The sequence below is a fragment of the Oryza sativa genome, chromosome 12, assembly GCF_034140825.1.
Source record: "Oryza sativa Japonica Group chromosome 12, ASM3414082v1".
Classification (NCBI taxonomy): domain Eukaryota; kingdom Viridiplantae; phylum Streptophyta; class Magnoliopsida; order Poales; family Poaceae; genus Oryza; species Oryza sativa.
Window position 1 is genome coordinate 25,818,068 of NC_089046.1, and position 16,932 is coordinate 25,834,999.

The following is a 16,932-nucleotide window of genomic DNA, read 5'->3' on the forward strand; positions in this document are numbered from 1 at the left end:
CATATATCGACGAACATTAGTACATTTTTAATTGATTATAATAAAATAATTAAGTCGATGATCTCTTGTACTATAAAAATAACATTATTACGACGGAAAATCTGAATGGGGGCAGATTGTCTAATTTAATATATTAATGATGATCTTTTACATATAAATAAGTTAATTCTTACCACGGGAGCAAAGAATAAGGAATGTACATACTTTAATTAATGATTCAAGAAGTCATTGGATGAAGCCACGTTATACGAATAAACGAGTCATTAGATTTCATCTTATCGTTCTTATATACCACTCCTGCATAAAATACAAATATAAGACGATTTGTTTAATTTATTAATAATTGTTTTACTAATATATTATTTAATTATTGTTAACACCAAAAATCTGTACGGTTCTTTATTGGATTCGATTAGAGAAAAAAATCAATTGATAAATGAAAATTTACATAGATAAGGTTGGATTCAAGAGAAATCATGGACACCGGCCTTAGCAAGACGATTTTATATTTCATATCTTAAGTAGGCAAGGCTATTTATTTTTATTTTCTTGTTAGAAAATCTTATCTAGTGTTCGATTAAGACTTGTATCAATTCGAGGTTATAAATATATACCCTAAAGCATTTGTATGGGCATCCACATACAATAACATTTCAGCGCATCGTCAACCTTTTAACGGGCTCTTCTTTTCGATCTTCGATGGAAATCAAGTTCGGGGCTTACTATTGAGTTAGGCCGCCTTGATTTTTAGGTTCGATCTCCAGTAAGGAAGTAGGTTCCATCAACTTCGCTTTTATCGGTTTGGCTATAGCTTTTTTGCTTATTAGGTCCAATATTCTATTTAAGTAGATAGATAGAATCGTTATCTATCAGATATAGGTTCTTTTTTAATTGCATCGTTGTTTAGAGACGTATCGACTTAGGTAGGATTTCCTCTGTTAGGTCTGATATTTTGGTTGGTATTTTTCTAATCACACTATTGTTTTAGATTGATCAATCCATATCAATACATTCTCGTAATGATAGAGTATGCTTGTATGAGAACGAATGCGTTTGTACCGTGTTTAAAAAAATATATCTCCACGTAAATTTTTTCCCTGCGAATTCCCCAGCACCGTGCGCGGGGGATTATCTCCACGCAAGCACAAAAGACCAAGTAATCCTTTCTTCCTATATAATTAGTACCCACTAAAGATCATTTAGTGCTATAAAACTCAAATTCTATGAAGCCACGTCATCCACTAAAAATCAACCGTTAGATCATCTCCAATATGCTCCTTTCTGTGGCCCATTCACTTGATTAGGACCATTGGAAATTCTTCTCGGCCCACCAGGCAATGAGGCTTGGAGTCCTTCGACCTTCCCCTGCAGACGAGTGGTCGCCAGGTCATGCGGAACCCTTCCAATCGTCTGCTGCGTCATCTCCGTATTAGAGGAACGGCCGCCATCTAACACGGCATACGAATCGACGACAATAGCTATTTGTAAGCTGAGTAAATCGCTCATTCTTTTTCACGCTAATTAACTTTCCATCTGTTACACCTCCTTTTGCTAAACACCACGATGGGAGCTGAAGCAGCCCGCGGCGGATGATACACACCGCTGGCTATGGCGAAACATCAGCAAACATGTCTTGCCTTCAGGAACTGACGGATCTGCTGCTGCAGCAACACAGAAAGTAATAGAGAGATCGATCAATCTTTTTTCTTTATGACTTTTTTGCCTAATTGGTCGCAGGTGTGGTGGTTCTAGGGACTGGATGCAAGCTTTATAGATCGTAGACTCATTCTATTCAATCCATGGTACATCACTGAAATATGAATTTCTCTCTTGGAATTAATGTTTGGCTTATTTTTGTTTTTGATGGCGAAATATATGGTTGATTTAATCTTACAGCACGCAGGAAAATATTATTGGTAGAAATGATTTTGTTTTTTCAATTCATATTCAGGGTATCACATAACTCTGGCTTCTTGACATATACAAGTCTTCAGTGGTGTGTGTTCTCGACATATCAGCACAGTTAGTCTCTCCTTCTTTTTGGAAAAATCTTATTGCTTTAATTGTTTGATTTGATATTCATGCTTCCAAATAACTGTCTACGAAACCCGTCTATAGAAATCGAATGGATTGCAAAAATTAAGTTCCTCCGCTCTTTTTTTTTTTTTGCTGTTTAGTTTATCTTTACAATGTCATAGGAATTTGATTATTAAAGAATGTAAGGCCAGGCACCATTGTGTAATCATGGAAATATACGTGTATTCGGTAAAAGAACAATGATCACTGGAATCATTTTCCATTACATTACAAGATATTGTGCTTAAGGTTCAGCGCTGTGGGTCTTGCTACCTGAGTGGCAGTGCACTGGACATCTGACCAACCCTACTTGAGTCTTTTTTTTTCCTTTCTATTTACTTAGTTACTTTTTACTAAGATTTACAACTGCTATATATTGAAATATATAGAAATGTGTTATTTAATATCCTGCAGCAAGACGCGGGGTGTCATCTAGTTTGTTTAATTTATTGTCCCCTTTAGACCTGGGTTAATTAAGTTTTAAGAGTAATTTAAGGACAGTAGCCAGCCGGGTTTGTTGACCGCTGCAGCACCTAGCTGGGCCGGTCCACAGTGTGGGCCCCACCTGGGTCGTCGTTCCGTGTTGTTCTCTCTTAGGTGGTGTTTGGATCGACTTAACTTTACTCGCTATATTTAGACATTAATTTAGAGTATTAAATATAGACTACTTATAAAACTAATTACATAAATAAAAGCTAATTCGCGAGATAAATTTTTTAAGTCTAATTAATCAATAAGTAGAGAATGTTTACTATCGCATCACATAGGCTAATCATGGATTAATTAGTCTCAATAGATTCGTCTTGCGAATTAGTACAAAATTATAGATGAGTTTTTATTAATAGTCTACGTTTAATATTTATAATTAGTGTCCGAACATTTAAAGTGTTAGTCCTTTCTAAACAGGTCTTACTTTTCCGCGAACTCAAAGCGCGGGCGAGGCTGGGCCGGGGGGCCCACGAGCGGGGTTATGTGGGGCCCACTGTTGTTGACCCCCGTGAGTGGCATGAGTGGTCCCGGACAGCGGCCGGTCGGAGGGGCCGGACAGTGGGTTGGGTTGGGTCAGGTCATGCCTCGCGCAGAGCTCGTGCTCGCTTTCGTCTACCTCGGTCCGACCGAGCTGGCCTAGCCAATGTCACCAAAAGTCCAAAATGAAGGGTCTCTCTCACTATGAATACTCATAGCACACGTATACTCATATTTTGTACTTATAAACTTATACACGCATATTTTGTTTTCATAAGCATTTTAAAAGACTCAACCGACATATCTTAAGATTGACAAAGTCACAACGGACGTCTCGCTATCAACAACGAGTGTGCTGCCTAGCTACCGCTGAAAGAATAAATACACGTAAACACGAGTTCCCGTGTTAAATTTAGGACTTGAACCCACATGAGTTGGTTCCAAAAAAAATAAACTAACCAGTTAAGCTATGCGATCTTTCAACAAAACAAACGAACTAATTGACTACTCTCTCTGTAAAATAAATTCATTTTTCATTCATCACAAACATATCAATACAAAACTAAAACAACTATATCACTTTTACTATATCAAATCCCAATGCAGTTAGTCCCCACTTTATCTACTCAAAATATATTTATTCCATAATTCATAAACTCCAATGCAAAGATTATTAAAAAATAAACTTATTTTGAGATAAAAGGAAGAAAAAAATAAACTTATTTCGGAAGAGGGAGTATTCTATATGCCTTGCCATCACATAAGAAGAACACGCCTTGTTCTCTCTTGTTTTTTGTGATGCTTGGAATACTTTCCTTCCTACACGCAAAACAGATCGATGGATTAGTACATAAATAATTAAAGCTGGAAAATTGAAAATAGATTAATATGATTTTTTAAAGTAACTTACATATTTATTTTAAAAACACACCATTTAGTTGTTTGGGAAGCGTGTGTACAGAAACAAGAAAAAGTTGATAATAAGAGAGTAAATAACACGTCCTTAAAGTGTATTCCCCCGTTCCAAAATAGACAAATCTAGATAAGGATGGCATATAACCTAGTATAATAAATCTAAACATGAGCATTGACAAATTCATTGTACTAAGGCTGTGTTTGCAACCCTTGTTCCCAACCCTTCTCCCTCGTTTTTCGCACGCACGCTTTTCAAACTGCTAAACGGTGTGTTTTTTTGCAAAAAGTTTCTATACGAAAGTTGCTTAAAAATCAAATTTATCTATTTTTGAAAAAAAAATTAGCTAATACTTAATTAATCACGTGCTAATGAACCGTTCCGTTTTAGTGGTGGGAGAGTATTTGAGAGAAAGAAATGAGAAAGTAATATACTGCCACCCCCACCACTAGTGTCTTATAATGTAGAGGTTGGGAGTGTTTTCACTATGATTGTATTACCTTAAAAAAGTTCTTTTACAATTTAAAATGTGTTTGCCATCCCCACCACTATGACCGTGTTTAAGAAAACTTCTTTTACCTTAAAAAAATCATCTCTAAAAATTTTGTTTTACAATTTAAAATTTCGGTAGCAGCTGATTTCATATGGGGCGAATGATGAGGCTGGTGGAAACCTGAAATTTACGCCATATTCAACTGATCCTGTTTAAATTGCTCTTAATTTATCGGATGGGTAGATATATATACACACGACTAGTAGTAGGCGCACACACAGATGATTGGTAAAATATGCTTTGCTACTTCTATACAGTACTATATGCACTGTACAGGCTGTAGATCAAGATCTTAATTAGCTTCATTCGTGTTAATTAATATCACTAGATTAATTAATATACTTAATTAAATTCACTAATCAATAATTTCGCCATTATTATTATTAAGATTTTACACGTATTACTAGTCTACAATAGCATTTGAAAGGAAGGAACAAGAGATGAAGAGGAGATTAATCAGGAGGACTGGAAGTATCTGCCACCATTTTTATATTGGGCCTGGTAAGGTCCAAGGCCCAAGTATTCTCTGCACTCAAGATAGCTTGCTTGGCCCATCTAAGATAGGTTGCAGGGACAGCTAGCTAAAGAGTGTATAAGTGGGTGATCCGTAAAATCATACAGGAGAAAATAAATCATGATTTTATTTATTTTAATCTATAGGTGGATTCACGGGTTAGCTATACCCTTAAGAACATCCGACTAATCAAGGCCCATAACTTCATTAATACTATTAATGATGTGATGCTGCACAAAACTACAAACATATTCCGTATATATACTCCATGTAAGCTAGTAGTACGTATATATGGTCAAGGGAATACTTGACCATATAAACATTCGATTTTTTTTTCAGAAAACCTTCAAATATACCAACTATAATATAACTCTGATATTATAATCTTATAATTAATAAGTATAATGTAGCTACGATATCAATATGGTCAATGCATGGAAGTTCTTTAATTTTACATAAATGAATGGAAGTTATTAGGTAGCTGAATTGTTGCATAATTTAATGAATTTAATTTATACTCTTATATATGTACACGACTCTACTGGTACTATAAACCATGCATAGGCGCTACAAACATATATATATATGAATATATTATATGCCAGTATGTTGCAGCTACGGATTCACCGCCCGACCAGCGTGGGCAATTGCTCAGGCTCTGCGTGCGGCATGTGGCATGCACCGAGGGTGATTTCTCTTTGTTAAAACCGACTGAGGGTGTGTTTAGTTCACACCAATATTAGAAGTTTAATTGAAATTCGAACGATGTGATGAAAAGGTTGGAAGTTTGTGTGTAGAAAAGTTTTGATGTGATGGAAAAGTTGAAAGTTTAAAGAAAAAGTTAGGAACTAAACTAGGCCTGATTAGCTTGCTCCTTGACAAAGTTATCAGGCTCTGTACTTAGTACTAGTAGATGATTTGGTACAAGCACAGGTAGCATTTGTCGCACGGCCACACGTACTGTAGCATGCAATTAGGCCGTGGCCACTAGTTGCCAACTTGCTTGCTTTACAATAGATGGCATGATTCATCAACTAAAGTACTGAAGTACTAGGTTTACAAATTGTCAACTAGTGAAAATTACATGTGCGTCGAATTATGCTTTTGTTATAAAATCGTTGTCTTCAGTTGGTAGTAAAATGAGCACATAAACATTTACATAAGCGGTAGCAGTACTTTTTCTATTCTTTTAATACTTGCTCAGGGTTTACAAAATTTTTTAGCTCAGCCACTGGTATGTTGCAAGCTAGCTGGCGATGACCGGATCAATTATCGTTTTCGTAGAGGGGCTAGCTAATATAGCTAGGGATCATAAGATTATGTCCATGCATGCAATGCCTCTGTCGTCAATCCTGCCATTCTGCTCGTCCGGGTGCGTGCCTACATAATTTGTACTATTTGCTATAAGTTGCCTACGTACTCTCTTATTAGCCTGCGAATACTTAACCCGCAGATTTAAATTAAATTAAAGATGATGGTAATTAATTAAGAAAAAATTGTATGAATTGACTATTAGATTGGCTATAGATGAATTGGAGCTAGTAGTGGGTTATACTATTAAACTTGCTCTTACGTCAAAACCTATAAAGTATTCTCTCCGTCCTAAAATATAAACATTTCTAGTTATAAATCTGAACAATCGTACGTCCACATTCATTACTAAAAGTTATAAAGTTGTTATATTTTAGGACGACATTAATTGCACGCATAATTATTGTCTCGATAAATGAATCCATGCATGCATCGACAAATATATTCTGTGCGCAGTTATATCCATCTTGTATTCTACGTACTTGCCACATCTATATCAAATGCCAACATACATGTGAGATGTGTACACATGAGTACACATCTTACGATATGATAAAGCCGATTTTGCGTATATATAATATGCATGCATCTGCAGTATGTGCCCATGCATACACTACCTTAGCTTTTTTTTTAGAACCTACAGCCTACATATATACATATATATATACTCTGAGACCGATTACGTCCACAAAACATGTTTAATTGCTAACTTATTCTATGCACATCGATAAGCTAGCTATAGCCGACCCACGCAGCCATTAACTTATGCATGCACGTCTGAATCATGACATTTGCATGATTATTAAACATCACAGATATAAACCGGCCTCTAGTTTGCAGAGACCATCCGAATTGCATGGAACATATCGTCAATGTTGCAAAATATGGGTATTTTCTTAAAATACTACGGGCAACTATATGTATATATACATACCAGCTTGCAGCTGTATTTGTTAATTAACTAACCCCACACATGCTTACAAGTTGGCGAAGCCACAACAGGAGATCGAGCTGAGAGAGAATAATCTCAGGTGCGGCGCTATGGATTTAGAATTTCTCATATTAATCAGAGAAAAAGAAAAAACAGAGTTCATATAGAAATACAATTTAGAAATAACTGAAATACGAAATTCAAAGATAAGGAATATTGGAAGAGGAGACTAGAGTCCACGCCGGTATACAATTTAGAACTAATGGAAATCCAGAATTAAAAAATAAGAAAAATAAAATAAGGTTAGAGTCCATATAGAAATATAATTTAGAAATAAATGAAACTCGGAATTAAAAATAAATAATATTTTAAAAAGAGTATAGAGTCCTGTCGAGGAGTGATCCTCTCTAGCGAGAGATCGTGAGACCCCCCTTTCGTGAGTTCGGCCGGGGGAAGAAGCTCGCCTCTAGAAATCGCATATCCGTCCCCAAGGCTCCTAGCTAGCTCGCACACAACCAAATTATACAGATTCGGGCCGCTATGATGCGTAATACCCTACTCCTGTGTATGGGATTTAGACTGAGAGTTACAAGGGTTCCTAAACTCGGGAGAACACTCTTACTTCCCTCCTCCACAAGCTCAGGTTTTCTGAGAGTCGTCCTCTTTCTCGGTGGGCAAGGTCCTCCTTTTATACCTCAAGGGGATACCACATGCACCGCCTCTACCTACTCTTCTTTCAGGTGGGGACCCACCCTATCTTGACTGGAACTCGACCCGTGCCTTCGCCTGGAAGCTAAACCACAGCTTGTCCTTGAGCGGGGCCCAGCGCCGTCCCTCGCCTGACACGGGGGACAACCCTGTCATTCCCTCATTAATAGGTGAAGACTTGTGGTGGCCGCCGTCCGAATGACCCCCCGATGGGATGGGTCATACCTACCTCCACTCCATCGGAAGCAGATGCGACGTGGGAGCACGGTTGTCCGTCCAGTCAGACGTGACCGGCGTCAGGCCAGTCACAGACCGATCATTGATCTTGACCATCTCGCGTCAGTTTAGCACGCCGCACGTCTGCCCCACTGCATTAAATGCGACAGGGGGCAGTTGGGGCGCTGCGCGCATTAAAGGAAGTTCAGCCTGGGCCCCCTCCTCGCTTGCTCCCCCCGCCAAACGGCGGCTGGGCGAGGGCCTCGGGGCAAAGCAGTGCAAGGGCCCGAGGGCATGATGTGGCACCCCGAGGCCCTGACCCCCCGGCCGCTCTTGCGGTTCGCGGAATGCGGGGACAGGAACATGCTGTAGGGACACGTGGTAGGATGGGAAGGTAGATTCCCCTCACTTCGCATACCCTCGGGCCCATATCTCCGACAAGTCCAGATAGAAATACAATAAGAAATAATAGAAATTCGGAATTAAAAAAAAGGAATATTAGAAGAAGAGTATAGAGTCCATATACGAATTTGAAATGAACTAAAATTCGGAATAAAAATAATAAAATTAAAAGTAGAGTTTAGGGTACATATAGAAATACAATTTACAAATAGCTAAAATTCGAAATAAAAAATATGGCAAGAAGAGTCTAGAGCCCATATATGAATACAATTTAGAAGTAACTAAAATTCGAAATTAAAAAATAAAGAATATTAAAAGATGAGTTTAGAGTCCACATAGAAATACATTTAGAAATAATGAAAAATCAGAATTAGAAATAAATAATATTGGAAGAAGAGCCTATAGTCTATATAGAAATACAATTTACAAATAACGAAAATTTGGAATAAAAAATAAGGAATATTGGAAGACGAGTCTACAGTCCACATAGGAATATAATTTAGAAATAACTTAAGTTTGATATTAAAAATAATTAATAACTATCACGTATATAAAATATAGTATGAATATTACACATTGGTAGTTTGGTAAAGTTAGTACAAAATTTAAAATTATGTTGTCATTTTAATATATTTTAATAATATATATATATATATGCGCTATTATACAAGAGAAAATATAATGATGCTAGCCGCATAATCTGCGTGGGCCATCATACTAGTTAATCTAAGAGCAAGTACAATAGCAGACTATTAGCCAGCTGCAAACATATTTTAATGAGATAAAAGATGAGAGAGAAGAGCAGCGGGCTACAGATTTATAGCCAGCTGCAGCACAGACTCCAAGACGTAATGTGTGTATGATATGTGGGACCATATATTAATAGTGTAGTAAGCAACTATTATATGAATTAACTATAGTTGAATTGGAGCCAATAGTGCGCTATACTGTTAAACTTGCTCTAAGAAGATACGTACTGTGCCTATTGATTGGGTTGCCCAAATCAGGCTGCCCAAAGTGGTATACTCCGCCGCAGCATCACAGATTGAGATGTGTCCGTACGCCGCCGGCCGGCCGGCCGTTGTCTCGTTTGTTCTGACACAGGCAGGACACTGTGCCGCCGCCGCCGCTGCCGACTGTGGTGGCAAGATCGATATTAATTCATGGTGCGCACTAGCTAGCTGCACACATAAAATATCACGTAGCTGATGATCCATAGGCCAGCGTAGCTAGCTGGTGGTGTAAAGACACCTGGTCACTCGCCTCCCTCTCTACCAAGTATGCAGTGACACCTTGCACGCATGCATGTCGTTGCCACCAACGACGACGACTAAGCTGGCATGTGCCCGGCCTACCTATCTACTACCTCCGTCCAATTCATAAAGGTTTAAAAACCCATAGTATAGTCTATTATAAATCTAGACGGTATAGAAAGTAGATCGTAATACTAAAATATATCATATCTCATACTAGATTTTTCTTAGGAGATAGAGAAAGCTTATCATGTATATATAGCCCATCAATACTTGCTATGTAGTGCGAATAATTATACATATTTTTCGGCTTACATAGAACTGATTTATCTAAGTCGACATAATATATTTATGCTACATAGTTTTTTTTTTCTGTAACTAGATGTTTTTTTATTGATTAATGAAAATATCCTATTATAATAAGAAAGCATTTCTGCTCCCGGGAGCGCACCAATCCCTGGCACATGCACATCCAATCATCTTAGATCATCCCATCCTTCGTCTCTCGATCTCTAGCTCGATGTCTGATCTCTCCGGCCATATATATGATCCATTTGTTCCTTCCTTACTCCAAATGCTCCAGGCTCCAGTATAAATGTCACTGACACTGAGTGAGCGAGTGAGTACACTACTCATGCATGACACTATCCTAATTAGCTTTAGCTAGCTAGATTGACGAGGCCGATCGAATTAGCATACGATCATGATGAGTTTCCCGTACAGCTCCGGCGACCTCGGCGAGGCCACCACCGCCGCCGCCGCCGCCGTTGACATGATCACGCTCGACCAGATGTTCAGAGACTATGATGCCTCCACGTACATACTCCATGATCTCATGAACGCATATATACGTCCATCTTTATTGCTTTAATTAATTAACTAATTAACTAACTAACTAATAACTCGGTATATTTTACAGCGGCGACGATCTCTTCGAGTTGGTCTGGGAAAGCTGCGGCGGCGGCGAGATCGACAGCGGCGCCGGAGAGGTGCAGCCTGCTGGTGTTCCCTGCTGCCGTCGATTGCTGCCGGGATCGTCGCCGGAGCCGACCTCCGAGGACGAGATGGCGGCGTGGCTCTCCACGATTGTCACCGGCTCTGGCGGCGGCGGCGGCGACGACGTGGCTGCCGGCGGAGACCATCAAGATCCGGCGGTGAAGAAGCCCGACGGCGAGCCGTTGACGGAGAAGATGGATAAGAAGCTCCCAACAAGAACGGAAGAGAGGCGGCGCGTCAAGGTGGCTATATACTGATATAGACAACTTTAATGATTATTTATGTCAAAATAAGCTTCCAACTTAATATTCTCTTAATTTTGTTCAAAATTATTAAGTTAAAAATATCTATCAATTTATATTTTTTCCTTTACCAATATATACACGATTCGATTTTTCTGTTGCAAATTAGTTAACACACTGTTGATTTGATCTATTACCTTCTGTCTGACGTACAGCACAAAGCAAGAAGAAATCCTGGATACGCAGAAACACACGGCTTAACAGAGAAGGTAATACAGTACACTTACTTTTTCGCTGGGCCAGCGACAAATCGTGACCAAATATATATGCATTAAGATTTAAGCTAGGATGGAATTATATATAAAGCTATAGTTCAACAACATAATTGTTAAGGTCACACATCCACACCGATTCTACGTAACAGACTATGATCGTTGCTCTACATAATAGACTGTACAATGGCCATGAACACTCTAATATTAGTACATATATACACATATATATGCAAGTTGATAAATCTCCTCGTTCTGTGTTGATAAATCTTTAATTTGTGGTTACTGTTAAGGGTGTAAGTGGGTCAGTCGATGAACCCACTTAGGCTGAGTTCGTGTCTTCACTTTTCTAACTGATCACCTCTCTTATTTTCTATGCGCACGTTTTTCAGATCGCTAAATTGTGTGTTTTTTTATAAAATTTTCTATACAAAAGTTTTTTTTTTAAAAAATTCATATTAATCTATTTTTCAAAAATCTAATATTTAATTAATTATTCGCTAATGAGTTACCCTGTTTTGCGTGTGTGAGAGGTTAGTTCGCAACCTCAATCAACGAACCCAACCTTTTAGATCAAATAAGTGAACAACTTAATTTCTATATATAATTAGTAGTACCATTTAATACAATCCACACTTTTGGAAGAGAAATTACATTCAAGAGCAAGCCTAGAAACAGTACTAAACTGTTATTCTCATGTCAATGTTGGGTAGTTAAGCTAGTACGTACGTACGTGGCGTTGTATCCATATGTTGCATGCATGTATATATATATGTACATGATGCAAATCGATGTGTGTTTTCCCTCTATATATGGCAGAGACGAAGGAGCAGGATAAATGAGAAGTTCAAGATGCTTCAGCGGCTCGTTCCAGGGTGCGATAAGGTCGGCTTAACTCAACAGTTTGTCCTCATCTTTTGCATTGGAATTACAAGACATGTACATATACCCCTATAGCTTCCAACAATTTATGTATAACCAGCTGTTGTTTCCCAAGAAATTTAAAACATTTCGAACCTTACAATTATATATACTCCCTCCGTTTTAAAATATTTGACACCGTTGACTTTTTAGAACGTGTTTGACCATTCGTCTTATTCAAAAAATTTAAGTAATTATTTATTCTTTTCATATCATTTGATTCATTGTTAAATATAATTTCATGTACACATATAGTTTTACATATTTCATAAATTTTTTTAATAAGACGAACGGTCAAACATGTGCTAAAAAGTCAACGGTGTCAAATATTTTGAAACGGAGGGAGTATATAACAGTTGTTGTGCCTAATACACATGTGTCATTGCATGCAGTGTAGCCAATCCTCGACGCTGGACCGGACAATCCATTACATGAAGTCACTGCAGCAGCAACTTCAGGTTGACCCCCCTGCGGCTATATATAATCGTATTTCTGTGGAGAGAATTGATATGATTATTTAACATAAGTACATTAATAGATCAAGTTTGAGAGAATTTAAACTAACTATACATTTGGGTTCGAAATCTCACCATTTCTAATTATTTGATATTAGGTCCTTCCCTAATATTCACGTCTTTAATTTTAACTAACTATACATCAAGTTAAAAATGTAGTGAATGACCCAGCTAGATGATGTTCTGTGCTTTGTTGTGGAATATTTAAATGAATACATGGTAAATAATATAGTACAAAATAATGGATGAATATATATATGTTGAAATATGATGAGATATTAATTTGATACATGTGGGTTGTAATTAACAATTAATGTTGAAGGTTATTAGCTCATCTGCTTGCTAGCTTAATTATCCTACATTGACTTGTGATTAATTAATAATTTGTTTTTGAACACATGCGTATATACCCTATACATTAATTGACGTGTAAGTACGTACACGTGTTGTGTCCAGGCAATGTATCCGACGATGGTGAGACCAGCAGCAGTGTACCCCGTCGTGCAGCCACCGCCGGCGTTCGCCGCCGGCGGACCGCCGGCGGCGTCACAAGGCGGCCTCCACCGCCATCGCCGGCTGATGGTGGTGGTCTCCGTCCACCACCGGTGCCGGTGTTTCCGTTTGGGGCGCCAGTGATTCCGTTGGTGACGATGATGATGCCTGCGGCGGCGGCGCCTCCATGGATCTATCCTTCGTCGTCCACCGGCGATCACCATCTTCTTCAGGGCTCAAGCAGTAATGGCAGCATAGCTACGATCACGAGCAGCCGTCATCGCCGGTAGCCGGCCGGCCGGCCGTCGCCGGCTAGAGCTGCCGGTTAGCAGGGCCGGCCCTGGCACTATGCAGCCGAGGCGACCGTCGGGGGCCATGATGACGGGGGCCATAATGGTGGGGGTGCCAACACCTAATCCTAGTAATCTAGTACCTCATCCAATGTTGAGATCAATGATTTTTATTCGGAATTAAAGGTGTTGCAAGTGAGTTTATCAGATTCTTCGATGTCCGCACCTGGGATTCTGAAGTTTTTTATGGATGCGGATTTCTATAAAAATGTTTCAGTTGCCTATCGAATTCTCTTAACCGTACATGTGACGGTAGCTTCAGCTGAAAGAAGTTTCTCAAAATTAAAGTTGTTGAAGAACTATTTGAGATCAACTAAGTCGCAAGAAAGGTTAAATGGCTTGACTATGTGCTTAATCAAGAAGGATATCTTGGACACTATTGATCTTAATACCGTTCTTGATGATTTTGCATCAAGAAATGCCCGAAGAAGTATCTTTTCATAGGAAGCAATGGATATGATAGGGTTCTATTCTTTATTAAGTTAATGAATAATGATATTAGTTCCAAGTTACAAATATATTGTTGTTTTGATCGACTTTATTTCTTGATAATTACCAGGTATGTTAAATTTAATATATGGATGTATTTGTTTTCATTTTGCAAGTAAAATTAGCGTGTGTATATATCAATAAATTTCATATATAGCTTAGAAGGCTCATCGCGATGAGTTCGCTTAGGGCCCTCAAAATCATATGACCGGCCGTGCCGGTTAGCTGGGGAAAGACATAATGCGTGATCTCCATCGTCGACCATATGCATGGCTGGCTAATTAGCAACATCGTTTCATTGAATTAATTCATGCGAATTGGTGTGAGCTCTTGGAGCAAGTATCGTATTAACTACTACTCCCTCCATCCCAAAATGTCCGACGCCTTTGACTTTTTAAAAAATGTTTGACCGTTCGTTTTATTCAAAATAAGTACTTATTAATTCTTTTCCTATCATTTGATTTATTTTTAAATATACTTTTATATATACATATTATCAGGGTTATGGATACCACATACCTAATAGTAGTTAACTAAATCTCGGCAGGACCCACCACATACCATGTTCTATACGGAGACAACCTGCGGATATAGGAGGAGTTCTGGATAAGGAAAGACAACCAGAGTTCTACATGGAAACAACAAGGACTACTCGGATTGTATCCATATTGGTTTCCCTAGTTCTACTTAGAAAAGAGGACACCTATGGGTATAAATACAAGACCCCTTAGGAGGAGGGGACACGACCACCACAATCTATGGAACAACAGAAGCCACGACATACAAGCCAACATACGCCAAGACAAGACGCCGGATATCGACTTCAGGGATAAGCACGGCTAGTCCCCTACGGTGTCTCCGGATACTGTCAGGAGAGACGAAAGCGTTATCTCTGATCTCGCCGGACATGAACTCGAGGAGGGAGACTGCCCTGTTGTCGACTATGAGTCAGACCTTCAGACCGCCATGTCGATAACAGTTAGATAGGCAACCCCATATATTGTACTGGTGTGATTATGGTGAATAAGAGCAATACCGGATTCGGCCAACAGGATGTAGGGTTATTACCTGACAATTCAGGGGCCCGAACCTGTATAAAAATCCTCGCCTCCATATCTTTTACCTCAATCTCGCGTATACCCTAGTACCGACGATCCCCATACTATGCAAATACCGGAATCGCGACATCAAATGTCGACACATATATAGTTTTACACATTTCATAAAAGTTTTTGAATAAGACGAACGATCAAACATGTTTAAAAAAGTCAACGGCGTCAAACATTTAGGAAAGGAGGGAATATTTAAAATATATGACTACATTGACTTTTTCGCATAATGTTTGTCAATTTGTCTTATTTAAAATTTTAGTTAGTATATGATCATATAAAAATATAAGTTAATTATTTGATGATAAAATAAGTTATAACAAAATAAATGATACTCATATAAGTTTTTTTTAATAAAATGAATGGTCAAACATTATGCGAAAAATTAAGCGCGTCATACATTTTAAAATGGAAGGAGTACTAAATTTGTCCCATAAGGGTGGAGAAGAGAAGTTAGGAGAGAGAATGAGCCATATCTTAGAAGGGATAATCTCGATCCATACAATCTTAAAAAAAAAAGGAGTTCAGGATGACGTAAGAGTGAAACTAATAAAAGAAAATTATTAAGGTTTGTGTATTAGAGATTGATATGTTGTACTTGTTATCTCTTGATTAATAAGTAGATGACATAATTTAAATCATGGAAGCATCCACCTTCACCATAAAACTTCTCTTAGTTGAAACCCAAAGGAATCAACCATATATACGTACGTACGTATGAACATATAGACACTGATCGAGAAATGAATTGGAGCACAACAAACACACTCACCATACTCAAAAGAAATTGAAGAAATAAAAAGAGGCCCAGCTGCCAGAAACGTCTGGTTCCTTGGTGGGCTACTAGCTAGGCTATGGGCCGGCCTGTTATGCCGAGCTAGCACACATGAGCACTACCCAGCATGCCTTGGCTAGTTCGTTTGGCTGATGCCTGATGGTCGAATTGCTTAATTAGGGTAGGTTCATATTGATACCAAAATAAACCTTACCAAAATTTAGTAGCGCTAAAATTTTAGCAAATTGATAACATTATCAAAATTTTGGTACAATTATTTAATAATACTCCCAAAATTCCATTCACATTAATTGCCAATATTTGACAATAAACTAAATGTAACCATCTAATTGTCAATTTTACCATTATATCTAATTGTCAATTTTACCAAATAATGGTATGGTTAAAAAATATTGGACAGACCCTTAATAACCTGGTTAGTTAGTCGGTCAGAAGCATACCATTCCGTCGCACACGTGCTCGTTAGTCAAAACGATGGGAGGTGTAGAAAAATGTTTTATGATTTAATTAGATTTTCATGTCACTAGCTTCTTAAAAAGTATTTTAAAAATATGAAATATTTTTTTTAACGAACAACACCAGATGATACATTGTTTCATTGAATAAAGTAGAAAAAAAATACAAAGCTAGCACTCGAGAAAGACAGTAGCTAGGAACAAAAGGAAAACACCACCACCACGCACCGATAACGGAGCTAACATCGGATTAGCCGCCGCTAAAAGTGACTGACCATCGCATGACCAACAATGAAGAAAAAGCTGGGCCACCAAAAACTAAACCCTAACAGATGAGCACCACACTCAACTCTATCCAAGTCTTTCTTTGTGATTGAAAGGGGATAAAGTGATAGAGAAGAATGTAACCGCTCTCTCTCACAAGGCTCGCCAACATGGCCAACTTACAAAAG

At 38.3% G+C, this 16,932-nt stretch overlaps 1 protein-coding gene across 1 annotated transcript; it reads left to right on the forward strand.

Annotated features, from left to right (window-relative positions):
• Positions 1 to 10,358: 10,358 nt before the first annotated feature.
• LOC4352709 (transcription factor PHYTOCHROME INTERACTING FACTOR-LIKE 13-like) lies at positions 10,359 to 14,148 on the forward strand. The gene is made up of 6 exons (XM_015764147.3): positions 10,359 to 10,659; positions 10,763 to 11,081; positions 11,297 to 11,350; positions 12,173 to 12,238; positions 12,667 to 12,732; positions 13,246 to 14,148. The coding sequence occupies exons 1-6, from the start codon at positions 10,547 to 10,549 to the stop codon at positions 13,423 to 13,425; spliced, it is 798 nt and encodes a 265-aa protein (XP_015619633.1). The 5' UTR covers positions 10,359 to 10,546; the 3' UTR covers positions 13,426 to 14,148.
• Positions 14,149 to 16,932: the final 2,784 nt, after the last annotated feature.

Coding starts and splice junctions, on each gene's coding strand:
- LOC4352709 (XM_015764147.3), top strand. CDS start 10,547: ATGATGAGTTTCCCGTACAGCTCCGGCGACCTCGGCGAGGCCACCACC. Junction 10,660..10,762: donor AGAGACTATGATGCCTCCAC/GTACATACTCCA, acceptor TATATTTTACAG/CGGCGACGATCTCTTCGAGT. Junction 11,351..12,172: donor CACACGGCTTAACAGAGAAG/GTAATACAGTAC, acceptor TATATATGGCAG/AGACGAAGGAGCAGGATAAA.